Here is a 17,564-nt window from a genome sequence, read left to right on the forward strand (position 1 = left end):
CCGAGCCTGGCTGACCTTCCGAGAGTTCGGCAAGGAGGCACAGACGGCTGCCGGTCCTAGCTGCTGCTGCACGGGGGACCTGGCCCGGCCAGAGACGGGCGGGAGTGGAGCCGGGTGGCTGCAGCACCTGCATATTCGAAGTTTCCTGTGAGTTTCCAATATTCATCTGAGATGAAGATGGCTGGCCTGGAGCACTGCAGACAGATGTCGGGCACTTTCTATGCGACTCTGCATCAGCAGGCATTCACAAGCGTGAGCAACTCCTTGGGCTCGCAGCTCGGGAGCCAGGAGCGCACATGTCCCCAGACTCATGGGTGCCTTCCCTGTAACAGACGGTGTCTTCTCGAGGGTGCTGATGTTGGGGGTGAGGAGCAGGAAGAGGCTCCCTGCCCTGTTCCTGCCGCCGGGCCTCAACCGTGGCTCCGGTTTAGGTCTGGTTTTCCTGCAGGTGCCACCCCGCGTCTTTGCAGACGTGGACTCCTCAGGCTAATGAAACTCTGGCATGTCTTCCGCTCCCAGCCCTTGCAAAGGCCTGTCCTTATTTCATGTGCAGACTGTACACTGATTTCTTAAAGAGGGCTCCCCAAATGACATCGGGTTCAGGGCTGCGTCACCTGGTCCCATCTCTGTCGCACAGTGAATGTCATGGTGGGGGACCCGGCCGAAGTCTGCTCACAGCTAGGGGAAATTTCTCTGCTGAGCCAAGTGTCTCTCTCTTCTCTGCCCGTGCAGTCTCTGGTTCAGTTATGCCTTGGAAATTCTTCACACTCTGGAGATCCCACTGAATACTTAACTGCTTACCTGTCACAGCAACCGGGGTGTCCCATCACGGCTCAAACTCTGCAGGTCCCAAACTGCCCTTATATCCCATGTTCTGGCTGGGAGGCATTCTCGATGTCCCTCCTGCTCTGACTGCCACCCTCTCACCACATACAACAGATCAATCTCACGTACCTTCTAAACATCGCCCTATGACTGACACCCTGCGTCCCCATCCCCCAGTTCTGGCCTATGCCACTGTAATTACACCCCAGTTTGCAAGTTCCGTCCGGTATTCCTCCAGCTCATCCTCCACACGCTGCTGGAACGATGCTTCTGGAACGATGCTTCTGGGACAGTGAGACTCTGATCTGGCCCCTCCTCCGCATCAAATGTCTGGTGGCTCTCACTACCTGGAAGTTGAGCCTCCTTCACAGAGGCTTCAAGGGCTCCCGGAGCTGCCCACTGGGGCCTCGTTAGCCTCCTCTCTGGCTGGCCTCCTCTGCGCTTTGCTTCCGGCCCAATGGAGCAGTGTGCTTCTCCACCTGGCACGCCGCTCTCCTTCACAGGGCTTCCAGGCACGCCGGCACGCCCGCCTACCCCATTCCTCCGGCTCCCACTTGGCTGCCTGCGAAGACTTTTCTTTCCTCCTTAAGCCCAGTCAGGGACTGTCCTTTAATTCCCCCACCGACCCTCACGCAGACCTCTCTCGGAGCACTTGGGGACACCGACGCAGTTATCATACACCTCACTCCCTGAGGGTCTGGCCGGGCCTTGGGACATATCTTACATACCTCTGCACTTTCTGCTTGGCTTGGCACATGACGAGTATGCAATAAACATTCTTCTGAATGAGCAAATGAGCGGTGACTTTGGTGGCTTGATTGCCCCTTGATTAGTAACAGAATCAAGAATCTCAACTACTAGGGCGCCTGGGTGGCTCAGTCGCTTGGGCATTTGCCCTTGGCTGGGGTCACGATCTGAGTCCTGGAGTCAGCCTCCAGGTCAGTGGGGAGTCTGCTTCTCCCTTTCCCTCTGCCCTCACCCGCACCACCTCGTAACTACCCCCTCAGAGGCCAGGGAAACGTCATTTATTTTACATAACAATTTGGTTTGAGTACAGCAATGCCCTGAATGAACATCCTGACCTTTTAACATTTTTATTTTGCTGACCTGGATAAACTCAACAAATGAGAGCAAATCTTCCCACTCAATGGCTGATTATCCACACCTTTGGTTTCATACTTTCGCTGATCCTGAAGCGTGTCACAGGGTCCTACAGGAACAGCGACAATTTACGGAGCCCCTTTGATGTGTCATGCCCAGCGTTTTCTGTCTATTGGGTGCTTTCTCATTAATTCTGCAATCTTCCTTAGTACCTCAATTAGAGAAATGAAGCCAGCTTACACTTACTAATAAATGAAACTGAACGCCAAAGAATACATGTTAGCATGTCTTTTCCATCCCCAGAGGGAGAGCAGAATTCTACTGCTGCATTTGAACAAACTCTGCTCACTGGCAGCTGGGCACGTCTGCCTTGGTCTTCCACCAGTGCGGGCGATGAGGAGCTGGAGGGATGGGAACCAGGGTTTTGTGAGAGGATCTAGGAGGGTTCTTGGCTCTTGTAAGCAGGAAAAAAGGCCAGGCAGGTTGCAAAGAGAGAAGAGTGGATGTCCAAAGAAGGAGGAAGGGAAGAGACCATGCCAGGGGAAAAAAAAAAACAACACAGAAACTTATTACAAAGGCCATGTGGGAAAGAGGGAGAGGGGAAACTGGAAGCAGCAGCGTGGAAGAAGCACAGACCCTGAGACCCTGAGACTGAGAAAGACACGGAGGGGACAAATTACGCAGGGCCCAGTGCACATCTTGCAGCACACAGTGGAACAGCTTTGGGATTTGGCCATGGAACCATGTGCCCCTCGACAGCCAGGTCCCTACCGAATTGTTCCCAAGGGAGAACACCCCCTTCACTTGCTCAGGATCTTTTCTTTGAACTTAACTGACTTACCGATCAACGGAGTGAAAATTCTCCCCAGCAAAGGGCCATTTTCCCGAACCCTATCATTTTAATAAAGAAGCTGGCTAAGGCAGACAGCCTACGATAAGCTCAGATATGTAGTATGGATTTCCATCCCGTTTGTGGACAAAGCAGCTTGGAAAGCAATCCAGGATGACGTAACGGACCAATATTGCTTTCTCTCTCCTACAGCAAGTGTGGTTTTGATAGACTTTTAATATGTATTTCGGGGCTTGAACTGCATACCGTCTCTCTATTATTCTCTGCCAGAGGATCTGAATGACAGCTCTTGCCCAGAGATATTTTTCCATCATAATTTTTCAATTTGTTCTGGTCTGAAAAATGTGTGTAAATGAAAACAGAGAAAAGTCAAGCACCGTGTCCCCTTCAAACGTTCTGTTTTGTGTTTACGACGGCTTTGCAGACCCCGCTCTGCTTCCCTTTCTTTTTGGCAAATGACCTTATTTTTTCCAGATTTTGATCACTTCTAATATGCCATAAAATATTTACCCGATTTGCAGGAACGCCTTTGACTCTTCTTTATTTTTCACCCTGTTTTGACCTACAATTTCTTCTTCTAGCTCCCCGAAACCAAAACCAAAAAAAAAACAAAAACAAAAAACAAAACACCAAACCAAAAAAAACCAAACCAAAACAAAACCAACAAAGCACACCAACAAGCTTTGGGAAAGCTCACACTGGCCTCAGGACTGAGGAGAGATGTTCCCTCCCTTTCCCAAGTGCACGGAGCCCCGACCCTCCCCGGCCAGGAAATGAAGGAACAGGACAGTCCCTCAAAGCCCTTTTGCTCATCTGCTTTGGGAGAGCTGGGCCAGTCTCCTTACCTTAAATAATTATAACAGCTCAGGTTTCCCTAGTGACCGGGAGAAAAAATATTTACCCGGGAACTCAGACTGGATGACTGTGGAGTAATTTGTATACACTCAAATTAGCAGGGGACTGGTGAGCCCAGAGGCCCCGAGGCTGCGTGGTGTGATATTTTTCTCACTTCTCTCTGCGAGCCACACGCCCACAAAGGAGAGCAAGCTTACCTTCCTTGGCTTCACTTTATCGTGGTAGTCATACTGGAAGATTCCTTTGTAGCTCAGTCCCAGCCACCATGGTATCCCCTGCTTGTCCTAGGGCGTGGAAAGGAGTGCAGGTAAATACAGGGCCAGAGAACACACCAGAGAACCAAGGGCAGGCCTCCCGGCTCACGGTGATGACAGAGGAAAACGCAAATCCCTTGATAAGGATGGAGTCCACCTCTCTCCTTTTCACCTTAACAGATGTGTCCCGCCATCAGATGATGTTCCTTTTTGTGAACAGGTGCCCTGGGGTGGGGATCCAGCTCTGCTCCTAACCAGCAGCACACTGTTGTCCTCCCCCCGGCCACGAGCAAGTGACAAATGCCTTGTTCTTTGTCCTCCTTCTAAGACCTCAGGTTTTGCCTCAACAGAAAATCTGAGAGCATTCTAATAAAATGACCTGCCGAGCAGAGAAAAATGCCGTCGACTATTAGAGCTAGAAGGGACTGTGGAGAAGGTGACTCCTCTAAAAAACTTTAAGACTTTATTTATTCTTTTTTTTTTTTTAAAGAAGTCTGAGGTTCACAGCAAAATGGAGAGGGAGGTACAGTGCCTTCCCATACACCCCTGCCCCCATACCTGCAGAGTCTCCCATTAGCAACATCCCCACCAGAGGGGAACACCTGTTATAACCTGATGAACCTCCATTGATGTGTCATGGTCACCCAAAGTCCAGAGTTTACATTAGGGTTCATTCTTGGTATTGAATGCTCTATGAGTTCGGACAAATGTATAATGATGTGTATCCGCCATAATAATATCATACGTAGTAACTTCACTGCCCTAAAAATCCTGTGTGCTGACTATTCACCCCTTTTTCTCCCCCCTCCCAGGTTCTGGCAACCGGTTCTGCCTCGTCCAGGATGTCATATCACTGGAATCACACAGCATGTAGCCTTTTCAGACTGGCTTCTTTCACGCAGTAATATGCATTTAAGATTCCTCCAATTTTAAAGACAAAGAAGTCAAAGCAAAGGGTTGGTCCTGCTCTACTCAGGACCCACCCTGTCCTTCCAGCAGGCCAACAGGGGCCATCATGTGGTCCTGCTCACCTTAAGAGATCCGCTGGACTGGGTGACTCACATTGCCAGACAAAAGTAGCAAAATCAAAGCCTAGACCTTCAGGGACTTGAATTAGAAACACCAAGTCTCTCTATTCCCTTAACGGAGACCTCTTGCCACCAGATGGTAAACTGTGAGCCTACATTCGGGTAGGGATCACTCTGAGCCATTAATTACAGCTCCTGAATGCTAGGAGCCGAGTGGGCATAGGAAGCAGCCATCCCTACATTTGTCCTAACTGCCACACCCATGAATAACCTGGTTCACCCCATCGTAGATGTCTTAACAACTCAAAATTGGCTTCATGCTTTTAAAATGCCCATGCGTTATTTCAAGGAAGGCACAAAGATAAAAAAGGGCAAAGAAATACAATTGGAATTTTTAGAAAAGTTTCAGGGTGTATGATTTCCTACAAGTTTTTTTAAAGGTATAAAACGTCTGTCTCTGGAAAGTGCCTGTGTGTCTTGCAACAGTTTCAGAAAGCAGCACAAGGGGGGATTCAAGCCCACCACATCTCAGGGGTGACCAGATATAGGTGGTCACCACACCACAGAACATGGCATCTGTGAAATCACGAGGCCACCAACTGGCAAGGCTGGATATGGTTGGTTTGGGCTTGCTTGGATTCCTGTTGCTCTTTCTCCAAATAAGTAGGAGTGCAATTGGTTAAGCCAGGAGATTCCAAGAGCTAGACACGCACGTGCTTCCGGCGCTCTGAACATCACAAGGTCTGCTTCCACTCTCACAGACTGAAAAGCGCCCGTTTCCCAAGTTCTATTGTAAGGCAGAAAGCACATACATCAGAAGCCACCTTTTTGTCAAGCTCGGGGCTGACAAAGAGATGGGACACGGGTTTACACAAGTAAAAGACTGGATGAAGTCTCTGTGCAGATTTCCCTCTGTCTGTGGTCTAACATCTACTCTGACGGTCTTCCAACATCTAGGAGATGCTGGTGGGGGTAGCCGGAGAGGCAGATTTCACAATCTCTCTGTTAAGTCTGAGCGATGGAGGTGAGCTCAAATGATGAACAAACAGTGAATGAGAGAACCTAGTCCAGGCGATTCTTCATTTGCTCTCTAGAATGCAGACCCTTTGCCACACATCCCACTGCGGCTGAGAGACAGACTCACTGGCTGATTTCTATGAAATGCCTCTTGTAACAACTGGGGTCCCTGCATCTGCCTCATAACGGTGTTCCACCAATCGAGTTCTGACACTTGTTCTTATCACGGGAGTGCACCTCCAATTACCCAGTTCAACTCCCAATAAACATGTAGTCCGTAAATATCTACTGAGTATCTACAACGTGTCAGGCACTACCGTGGGTTCCAGAATATGTAACAGAAGGAGACACACAGTCTTGGCCATCGGAAGGCTGCAGGTTAGTGGAAGATACGGGCACTTGAACATGTACCAAGGACGTACAAAGCGTTGTGCAGGCTGCCATGAGTGACCCAAATATACATGAAACACGGAGCACGTTCTGGCCCAAAGGAATTAAAAATACAGCCGGATGGAAACAAGGGGGAAAGAAACTGGCCAAAGAGCAAGAGAATCTCAGGTTGGCTGGGGGAACCGTCTTGCATTCAGGAGTGTTTTCTGCTTTTTGTGGCTAGACTTTGGGCAAGGGCTTAAACTTTTCATGTTGGGATAAGTGAAGGGAAGAAAATTATCCTTTCTCTTCATAGATAAGGGCGCACCAGTGCATCGTTATCTTTTATTTCAAGGAAGGGATCCCGGGCTGGGGTATTATGGATAAAATCAGAGCGACTTTGGAATAGCGTCCACATTCCACTGGACTTCACATCACAACATTTAAGAAGACAAGATCTGTCTTCTTAAATAGCCACGTAATCGATTTGTCAGCCGCTTGCTGCTCATGCCAGCCCTCTTCCTCCAAAATTGCTGATGTGGCATCTGACCACCAAGAAAAACACTGCTGACTCGGCTTAACGTTTTTATTCCCTACAGCTCATTGCCTGTAGATGGAATTGTCCCACCGAGAAGCCCTGCAGTCCCGACCTCCCAGGACTCTTCTGAGTCTAAAAGGAAGCACTGATTTACTACACCCACTTTACAGGAGGGAACGTGAGCTCTGAGGAACAACTGCATCAAGTCTTCCTACACGGGGGTGGGGGGGGCGTTCCAAACATTCCAGTGCCCCAACTCCCCCCAGCATACAATCATCCCAACCCAGTCCTCCACCGCCCCCCCCGTCCCCCACCACATCTTCAGTAAGATTAAAAAGAAAAAAAGTGAGAGGTGCTTGCATTTTTTTTAAGGGCAGCCTTGGCACTTACCTTCACTGCGTAATAGTGAACCCCATAGGTCGGGAGAGACTCCACGATGCTCATGTAGCTGGGAAGACAGACAGACAGACAGCACACACACACACACACACACACACACACACACACACACACACACGAAGGTGGTTATTCGGCCGAACTGGAATCATACGTGTGTGTGTGTGTGTGTGTGCATGACAAAGCCCTCAGAGTGATGATTTACTCGAAAATGACCCTGAACCATCCCCGCCCCCCCCCCCAGAGACAGGTCTTTGCAAGCAGAACCAAACAGCCGTGACACATGCTATGTTAACACACACAAACACAACCTCATGGGCACTGGGACTGGCCACTTACTTCACAATTGCTTGACCTCTGGTCTGGCCGTTCAGTTTCTTGTAGTGTTCAATGACTCGATCCTCGCTAGAATTACAAGACAAAGATCCTGTTATATATGGTCCCTTGGTCACCGGCCAGCACCCTGTTAGTGGAGATATTTCCTCTGAGCCTGAGCCATCTCAGGGGAAGCTCTAAGGAGCCAACAGCTCCTGCAGAAATGATTTGTCCTATGTGGCATTTCTGCACTCAGCCTAAGCCAGGTGCCTTGGGCTACAGATTTCCTTGGGGTCAGCTCCCTGCCAGAAATGCTACCATGGGAGGTGAGGAAGAAGCAGTGAGCATGCGTGTCACTGGAGAGGGGCACAGAACGGGGGATGGGAGGGAGACCGCCTGGCTGGAAAGCAGGGTGGATGCTCTGGCCGAATGCCCACGTCTTCCTTGGCCTCCTCATCTCCCGAATCCTGTGTGCACAGATCTCACAGGGGAGGGCAGGCATTGACCTCAACAGAATGCCCATGGCTTCCCTATCATGAATTAGTGGTCAGGGTTGAGGGCTTCCAAGGAAGATGGGAAATTCTGGAATCTGGGCCTGGCTAACACAAACCACAAGGCAATAAAAGGCCCAGAGAAGCACTGGGAAACAAACCAGCTACCAGAAGTGAGCTAGGAACTCCTTGATCTCCTGAAATATTACTTCTAAAATAACAAGAGACCAGCTCGTGCCTTGGGAGACAGTGGCCAGCCAAACTGCCCTTTGACAGGGCAGAGGGCATGAAGGGACTCTCTGAGAAGTGGTGCCCAGGGAGCTATGGCTGCTGCCCTCGGAATACAGAACCCAACATGGGGAGTCACAGGGGAAGCACATCCCACCTGCCGAGGAGTCAAGTCCAAAAGACTGGGCCTCTGTGACCTGGCCACACCACCAGGAGCCCCATTTTTCCACCTTCTGTCTTACGCCTTCCTCACCTCAGGCCAGTGGGCTCCGGGACAGGACGCAGCCCTAGGGATGAACCCTCGAGGCCTCCTTGGTTGGCCTTCATTACCTATTATTTAGTATCCCAGAGTTGATCTAAAGCCTTTTCTCGCCAATTTTTTTTTAAGGCCATTTCGGGGGGGTAATGTGTCCTATATGTTCACTAACTACTACTTGGGGGTCATTTCTTGATTTTCCAATTATTACCTTAATCTTTAATGGCCGTCTCTTCATTTTAACATTCTGAAATATGTTGTGTGTACGATCATCTGACTCTTCACAAGCAAGTGTCCCTACAAACACCCAGCACAGGAACTGGCTAGCTGCAAGGAGCCCTTCTCTGTTGGAGGGTCATCTGGATGCATTCTGTTCAGAAAGGGGCAGGTGCAGCTGTTTCTCCTCCGCTCCTGGGCAACCCTGGACGCCCTACTCGGGAGTGTGAGAAAGCCCTCTTCTGAGAGAATTCTCCAGCAGCGTCCTACCTGGGGAGGACCCCACCTCACCAGACCTTTGGGGTCCTGTCGAGACATTCGGGGGTTGCTTTCCTAGCTTGCTTCCCTCCCACCCACTGAATCAACAGCTGCATTGGCATATTCCCTACCACAGGATCTAGCATTTTGTGAGGTCAGCTCTTGGATCCAGGGTCAAGCAACTCAGCGTAGATCTGAGCCGATTCCCTTCAGAGCTCTGGGAGGGAGGACCCCTAGGCTGGCCTGGGGAGATCAAAATCAACGTAGCGCCGTGGCTGTGAACACAGTCGAGGCTCAGACCAACACCAGTGAAAGTCAGAAACATGGGCAAGCAGCTGTTTAGCTGCTTCCTGACTAAATGACTTCTCAGCGCTCGAGAGCCGCAGGGCTCCGCCACCCCCACCACTCTCTGGATCTCCTGCTGCCCGAGGCCATTGGTGAGGCCATGGTATCTAGCTTCTCCTTCCTCAGCTTTTCCCATTTCTTTGGGCCCAATCGAAACACCGTGAGCCCATCTGGTGAATACACAGGCCAGGCTGACTGAAAACCCACTCTGCCCCCAGCCCCACCCCTACCTCCTCTGGAATTTACAGATGGCTCAAGTGCACTGAGCTCTGCAAGTTTCCCAGCGACCCCAGAGCTGTGGTAGGGACTCAATGGAATAATTATTAAAAAATGCACCAGCCAGAGTAAATAGAATCCCAAAACACTAATTGGAGGACACTGTGGTGCATGAAGGATAAAGACAGGTGACTAAGGCTGACTGTGCCTCCCCATAGTCGTTCAGTGAGATCATCTCTCTGCAGGCAAGGGGCCCAGGAAATGCATGGGGGATTAGAAGGAAACATGGGGATGACGATATAGTTTCCTGTCTTGGAGAAGCCATCGCCTGCAGTGGGCCGTGATTCTGCAGTAAAGGTTGGGTGGTGTGTGGGTAGGGGGGAGTCCGGCATTTGCAAGCTAGGCACTTGAGAGAATCCAGGTCAGGGCCCTCATACTGCTCTGTTCTGTGGCCCTGGGCACATAATTCTAACCTCTGCCTCAGATGCTTCCCGATAGGGAAATCCCATGGAGTAGAAGTCCAAGCTTGTTACACGCTTGGGGAAAATTATCAGAAAGGATTACTGCACGATTACTCAGCATTATTATGTACCTTTCACTATTTGTTAATTGCATCATGTGACTTATTTCTTCCGCTCTTAATTACAGTCTGGATTGGGTTGGTATGGTTAATTCCTTTTCATAGATGGGAAATTGACGCAGCAGAGAAGTAACTCAAGCTTCCTGAGCTGTCATTACCCCACTGTTCAGAAACATGGCTGGGATTCTAAAATCCACTGCTTCGCTCTCTAGGCTGTAATGCCTTTCCTGACTAGTGTGGACGGGCTCCCTATGGCTTATTCTGGCCTGACGGTTGTCTGCCACATCCCAGAGGGCCAGCGAGAGCAGGAGAGCCTACTCTCCTGAGAACTGCAAAGCTGTGTCCTCCATTCAGGGATGATCACGGCTGCGGGCAGCTGGATAGACACTTCGTGATGTCAGGGCAAGTGAAGGTCTCCTCCATCAACAAGGGGTCATGGTTAATCACAGAGACGCATGACACTGGGACCAAGGAACGTCTTTGAACATGTTTGCCTGCCAGCTCTATGAAGCATGAACATCATTTATCCCTTCCTGATATCTCTGCTTTTTAAAAAAGCCAAATAAGTAGGTTGGAATATGAAGGCCAACTACAACTAGCCAATCACAGTGAAATAAGGTGTTTGTTTTAGCAATGAAGCCATGGGATGGTCCACACTGCTGGCTTGTCTGTATATAGCTGAGCTGTGGAGCCTGGGGGCACCCGCTTCAAAAACGCCCCCACCTCAGTTCTGCATCCTCTCCGTGAATGTACACAGTGGCATGGGTGCTCTGGGACTAAAAGAGGCCCAGGGGAAGTTCCAGCCAGGTCACAGAAACGGAGGGATGCTCTGGCAAGATAAGTACAGATGTGGGTAAAGAGGAAGATGCTCATATTGACACAAGAGAAGGTAGGGACATAAAGGAAGGCATTTCTGTATTAGTAATAATGTGTGAGCATAGAGCTGACTGTGGAGATAATTAAAGAGAAATCCAGAGAGAGGCAGAAAGGGAAACTGAGAGAGAAGGAGCTGGTAAACACAGGGTGTGAAAAACGTCTGGAAACAACTGAATGAGGAGATGGTTGAGGGCTGGTTTAGGCTAAAAGCAACTTTGACCCCTGACAACCCAGCGACGTCATAGCCCCCAGGTGGCAAATACATCCCCTCTGTGGAGGAACGACTGGTCCCCAGAGTTATGTTCTGTGTCCTAGCTCTTTCACTATTGGTTCCCTAAACATGAACAGCTGGGGGGGGTGGGGAGGGACACAGAAGATGAGGCCCAGGGAGCATGCGGGACCGGGAGAGGGCAACACGGCTCCAGGAACAAGGGAATGAGAGTGTCATCTGTTAGTGTTCCCACGTGCAGACAGCCAAGCTGGAAGGAGGGGAGCAGACACACACAGTGTCTCTCTGCTAAACAGATTCTGTTCTGGGAGGCGGATTCTAATTCTATAAAGCCACGATGCAGTGACACCTATGTTATCGAAGGACGAATGGCAAAAAAACAGCTCCTAGAGATGAGATTGGCAGGTGGGGTGGGGGACGTCAGCAGCCTGGAGGGAGCTGTCTGCCCCAGGACTTGGCTTCTCATTGCTGCTCCCGCTGCCCCATCATGCTGTCTCTTGAGAAACGACTTCTGGACTGGAGTGCCATCCGGCTAATGCCCTCTACATCACAGCATGCCCCATCCCAGTGAAAGGGGTCTCTCAGAGCCACCTGCATGGCTGAGCCAAGTGTGGCGACTGCAAACGTGTCCAGACGCGATGACATGGTAGTAATCCATAGGTTTCATAGAGCAGAGTAAAGGAGTGCTTAGAGGAGCCACATGATACAATTGACCAGGATTGACCTGTTCTGCGATTTTTGTTTTTTTATTATTATTATTGTTTATAAAAGCAGTCAACGCTTGCTGTGAGGGAGTCAGAAGGGACATGAGGGACGATGCAGCATGCTGCCTCTCGGGGGACGGTGGCCAGGGCCCGTGCACACAGTGTTTGCACACCACCACCCAGGAATGCAGGTCCCACTTGACTGTGACCAGAACCACAACCCAGGACCCTTTCGCATGCCTGTTTTGTTCAGAGTCAGTAATTTAGGGCCTGACAGATGAACTAGGGCATAACATTACATGGCAGCCAAATCAGGAGATATGAAACGTTGTGGGAAAATCAAAGAATCAATCTCTCTCTTCTGCGAAGAAAAAAACCCCCGTAGTTCTCCCACATCTCAAAACCTCACACATCCTGTCATCAAATGACAAGGATTCCAGAATTAAACTCGAGCAGCACATGAAAGGGTCTCCAAGGAGGCAAAGTATCCAAAGTGAAATTTTAGGAGTCTTTTTTTTTTTCTTGTTAAAGAAAGAAAATTAAAAAAGGAGGTCTCACGCAAACCATGGCATCTAAATACATGCGGGAAATGATTTAACGGAGGCCCAAGCCACTCACACAAGATGGAGTTGGTCCGGCTGGGGTCCAGCCTGACCCTCGGCAGCCCCGAGCCCCTGTACCCCGGGCGGGCTCGTTCCCGAGGGGTGTGTGAAGGGGGTGCAGCTTACCAGTAGGCCAGGGAAGGGTGCTCCTTCAGGGCTTGAGTGGGAAGCGCTGGCAGCTTCTTCAAGTCACTCCTCACCACCTCATTGCTGGAAGAGAGGGAGGAACAGACAAAGCCAAGGAATGGCTCACCCTCCATCTGAGAAAGCCACCGTGCCACAGGATCCGACCTGACCCAGGAGCCTAGGCCCAGAGACCCCACATCTGTTCCCTTTGAATGAAAACTAGGGACAGGAAAGACCACTCCCTTCTAATTAATTTATTAATAAAGAGGAAAGAGAACACACGGGGTGCAGAGCCCAGGGGCCCTCTCCTCTGGGGCACAGAACAGAGTGCTCACAGGGGGCCAGTGCACAGAGTGGAACACAGACCCAATGCCCCCAAGCACACGAATTTGGGAGGAGAAGGGTCACCAGGGTCCCATGGGAGAAGCTCCCAGGGATCCGTCAGGGGCTCAAAGGCCTCCGAGAATGGATGGCTTCTCCTTGAGAGCCATTTCCCTTGCTGACACACAACACTGGTTTTCTTTGCTTGGATTGACCACACGCTAGAAACTGTTGTCCAAAATATGACAAATAAATAACTTTTGCTTCTGACAAGGCCTGGAATTGACTCTGAGAGCAGGAAGTGGATTATCTGGTACTCGTAGGAGGTCCTGGCACCAGAAATCCTTTCCCTACAGACTCACACGTTCTCAGGTTTGAAGGATACTTCAAACTCCTCTGGGTTTTAACCAGTGTTCTTCAGAGCCTCAACGCCTCTCCGCACCCTCAACAGCCCCACATCCCCACTGGGCCAGTGCATTTGCTGTTCGTGCCCACTCTTTCCCTCCAGAGGCAATCGCTGGCCTCCTCTTTGGGGCGGTTTAGGTACTGAGAGGCTGTTTCCCTGTACTGGTCCAGTAAGCGCCTCATGGCCCCTGCTGGGCTACCAGAGGCTCACCCCGCGGAGCGAGGCCGCCTTGGTCCTCGGGTCTAACCAAGGCTGTGGTGGCAGCTTCTGTGCTGCTCACACAAAGCAAGGCAGAGTGTGGAGCTCAGGAAGTAAAAATGGAGGAAGGAGCAGCACGGTCACAGATGGGGAACTCCTGAGGCATCCGGACAGCAAACACCCCAAGAGCCATGCTGCTCACTGGAGGACCCCCCCCCCAAGAACCCACGCAGCCCGAAATGCCGTCCTCGGCAATGGATCAGCGGCTCCCCTCTGGATACCAATGCCGCTAGGCAAAACCACTCCAATACTTTCAGTTCATCGACATGGTGACAAAGAAACACACAGATGTTGGCAGGGGACACAGCCACTCTCAGAAAGGGCGTTTTCCAAGTGGAGTGAGAAACGGTGACGGCAATATTTGGGAGTCCTGGCTTTGAACCAACCAGAAGGCTCAACTGGCTACCGTTTGAATCAATAAATCCAAGTATTTCAACTGTTAGCACCTAAGGGGTAAGGCAAAGATTTATCAATTAATTGTTAAGAAGCTGAAGGTATTTGGGGAGCCCCTGCAGTATGGAAGGTAGTGTAGGGGACGCAAAAATGATAAGCCATAGTCCTTGTCCGAGAGGTGTTCACCAGTCAGCAGGCAGGCATGACGTGTGGATAGAAAGATAACTGACTGTAAGGGCAGCGTTTGATCATGTGGACTCAAACAACAAATTCAGTAGCTCAGAGGAAAGAGAGCTCCTGTGGGCTCTGGGGGGAGAGCAAACTATGGGGCAGGGTCTATGTGGAGAAAGGGATCCTTTTCTCCTCGGTGGGACACAGCAGAGTGTAGCGGCACGTGCACTGAGACAGAAAGACTGACTGGAGCACGGGGCGGGGGCGGTGAGGGGAAAAAAGGCCAACTGAAAGGCAGATTAGGTACCGAATTGCAAGGACCTTCAACCCAGGGTCAGGGAGTTCAAACTCTTCCAGCAGGCAATGGTCAGCCACAGGAGGTTTTCAGACAGCAAAGCTCCTTGTGTTCAGGAAAATCCAATTCCCAAGTAGGGTTTGAAATTTTTCCTCACACACTATGGAGGCAGAGTGTAAGCAACTATTCAGTTCACCAAACACAGGAGAGCCCACAATGATGAATCTCTGGATCTTACCTCTCTCCTGTTTAACTACAAGCACCCTGAGAACAGGGATCTCAGTCCTATAAATATCGAAAATCACTCTTCCGGGATGAACTTTTACTGGCCGAAGCCGTGGGAGAAGCAGTTAAGCTGAAGCTCGAGCTTGGGTTTACACTCATCCCATTTAGAGTGTATTTGGGGGAAGGAAGGAGCTCAAGGAAGAAGGGATTGTCTTACCCACCAAACACTAGTTTGTTGGCAAACAAGTTTCCCCGATGACAATCACAGGCTTGACTTCCTTGCTGGAGCCTGCAGCAGCTTCTCCAGCTCTCCCCCAGGGCAAGGTTACACAGACAAATATAACAAGAAATCACCAAGGCGTGAAGCCCGTCCAAATCCATTACATTCTGGAAGGGATCCATGGCTCTTAATCCTTCCCAAAGGACAACTATGTAGAAATGTTCTATTTGCCTTTCTGCTGTCTGTAAACATCTGCACTAACTTAGAGGTGGTCAGCCCTGTGGAATGATCTGGCCCCGCTCCGTGGCTGCGTACCACACAGTTGGACTGATGGGAGACCTGGTCACCCCATCTCCAGAGGTGTGAGAAGCTAAAACCTAACAAATATGCTAGAAGTTCCCAGCTTCCTCTCTCAGGGACTTCCACTCACTTGGACATCTCCCCCACGGTTCAGTGCACCTGGTAAATGCCAACTTCTAAGACACCCTAAAATCAGTTCATGTTTCATTTTTAGAAAAAGAAAAACAGTCTCTTAGTCATTTGCTAAACTGAGAATAAAATTGGTTTTCTTATTTTTAACATTAACCAGATTCTTTTTTTATTTTTATTTTTATTTATTTTTTTAAAGATTTTATTTATTTATTTGACAGAGATAGAGACAGCCAGAGAGAGAGGGAACACAAGCAGGGGGAGTGGGAGAGGAAGAAGTAGGCTCATAGCGGAGGACCCTGATGTGGGGCTCGATCCCATAACGCCGGGATCACGCCCTGAGCCGAAGGCAGACGCTTAACCGCTGTGCCACCCAGGCGCCCCAGATTCTTTTTTTTAAAGATTATTATTTGTTTATGAGAGAGAGAGGAAGCGAACACCTGCGCACAAGCAGGGGAGGGGCAGAGAGAGAGCGGGACAAGCAGAATCCTTGCTCAGCAGGGAGCCCAATGCGGGACTCAATCCCAGGACCCTGAGATCAAGACCTGAGCCAAAGGCAGACACTTAACTGACTGAGCCACCCAGATGCCCCATTAACCAGATTCTATTAAAAACTTTCAGGTAGTTATTAACGTTGCCAGCAAAAGAGTGGACTCCCGATGTTGCACTGGTCTTTGGTTTAGGGAGGTTTTTGAGATGATGTGTCTCTCTTCTACCACCTATACTGTTCACCAAACATAGGAAGTTTGAACGATCTACTAAGAAAACTTCTAGGAATACATCAAACAAGGAATTTGCCCGAATAACAGCAATGACAAATTTAACTAAGACACCATAAGGCCAAGGAAGCAAAGATCAAATTTGATAGCAAATTAGCAAAATCCACATGGGCTTGTTTCCCTTTAAAAAATGAGGAAATACTTTTTCAGGAGATTCTCCTCGGGTTAAACGAGATGTCTATAATTTGTGGGACAAATCTGGGGCAAAGAGAACATGCTTAGGGTGGCAGAATTCTTCCTGCATCCAGGGGTTTTTGATGCACACGGTACTAAAACACTAAAGAGCACTAAACCGAGAACGTCAAACCAGGGTAACAGGGAGCACTGCCCTGAAATTCAGAGAAGGCAACACGATGCTAGCGTCACACTAATGCCTCCTGTGTTTTATGAGCCCAACACGTAGGTCAAGTTCCCTAGGGGGAGGGATTTCATAAGTAAAAGAATATTACAGGTCCTCATGATCCACAGTTCCCAAATCTGAAAAGTTCTAAGAAACGGACATTTCTTAACCTACTTGGTGGCAAACCAAAACTTTTCACATGAGGCAATTTGACCTTCCTCTGTTCCACATGGTGTGATTATCCACGTTCTGGCGAAGGCACAGTAAGAGACAGGGCTCCCGGTGCCAACCAGACCCTGACATGGGGTGAAGGAATTCCCCAAATTACCAGTCTAAAACCTACAAATTTCTGAATTTGAAAACACAGGGACTAAAGTTTCAGACATGCACTGTGGGTCTCTATGACTTTATTCGGTGGTACAATGAATCTAGAAAACTCTGAGATAGATTAATAAGGGAAGTTGTGTATTTTTTCTTCTTTGCTGATCTTTAAAAGCCATGCAGGAGGGGGGCCTGGGTGGCTAAGCCGGGCAAACGTCTGCCTTCGGCTCAGGTCATGATCCCAGGGTCCTGGGATGGAGCCTTGAATCAGGCTCCTTGCTCAGCGGGGAGTCTGCCTCTCCCTCTCCATCGGCCCCTCCCCCTGCTCATGCTTTTGCTCACTTTCTCTCTCTTTCAAATAAATAAATAAATAAATAAATAAAATCTTAAAAAACAAACCCATGCAGGAAACAATTTCTTTCCTTTCCTTTTCTTTCCTGCCTCTTCTTCATTTTGTGACTCAAGTTCAAGTTCAGGTTACAACAAAGAAAATGAGGCACTTGCAGATCTCCTCCCTGTCAACTACTTTTTTTCAGGTGTGTAGGGAGGGCTCGAAAAGCTGGTAGCTGGGATGTTGTCTATAAAGCTGCTCCCGGAAATTGTGTGACCATGTGCGGACAAAGGGAAGCAGCTGCGTACCCCCTGAGACTTCTCCAGCATGGGATTCTAGATTCTGGGCGTGGATCGTGGATAAACAGGCCACACTGTATGGAGGGGCAAAATTACAAACA

The 17,564-nt window shown here is 49.6% G+C and overlaps 1 protein-coding gene across 1 annotated transcript in view; it reads right to left on the reverse strand.

Moving 5' to 3' along the window:
• FRMD4A (FERM domain containing 4A) overlaps nucleotides 1-17,564 on the reverse strand; it is a 313,707-nt gene that overhangs the window by 82,393 nt on the left and 213,750 nt on the right. Inside the window, 4 exon segments of the mRNA XM_034644343.1 lie at nucleotides 3,829-3,915; nucleotides 7,228-7,285; nucleotides 7,573-7,638; nucleotides 12,676-12,759. Coding sequence (XP_034500234.1) covers nucleotides 3,829-3,915; nucleotides 7,228-7,285; nucleotides 7,573-7,638; nucleotides 12,676-12,759 — 295 coding nt within the window.

This window comes from Ailuropoda melanoleuca, chromosome 15 (assembly GCF_002007445.2).
Source record: "Ailuropoda melanoleuca isolate Jingjing chromosome 15, ASM200744v2, whole genome shotgun sequence".
Lineage (NCBI taxonomy): Eukaryota > Metazoa > Chordata > Mammalia > Carnivora > Ursidae > Ailuropoda > Ailuropoda melanoleuca.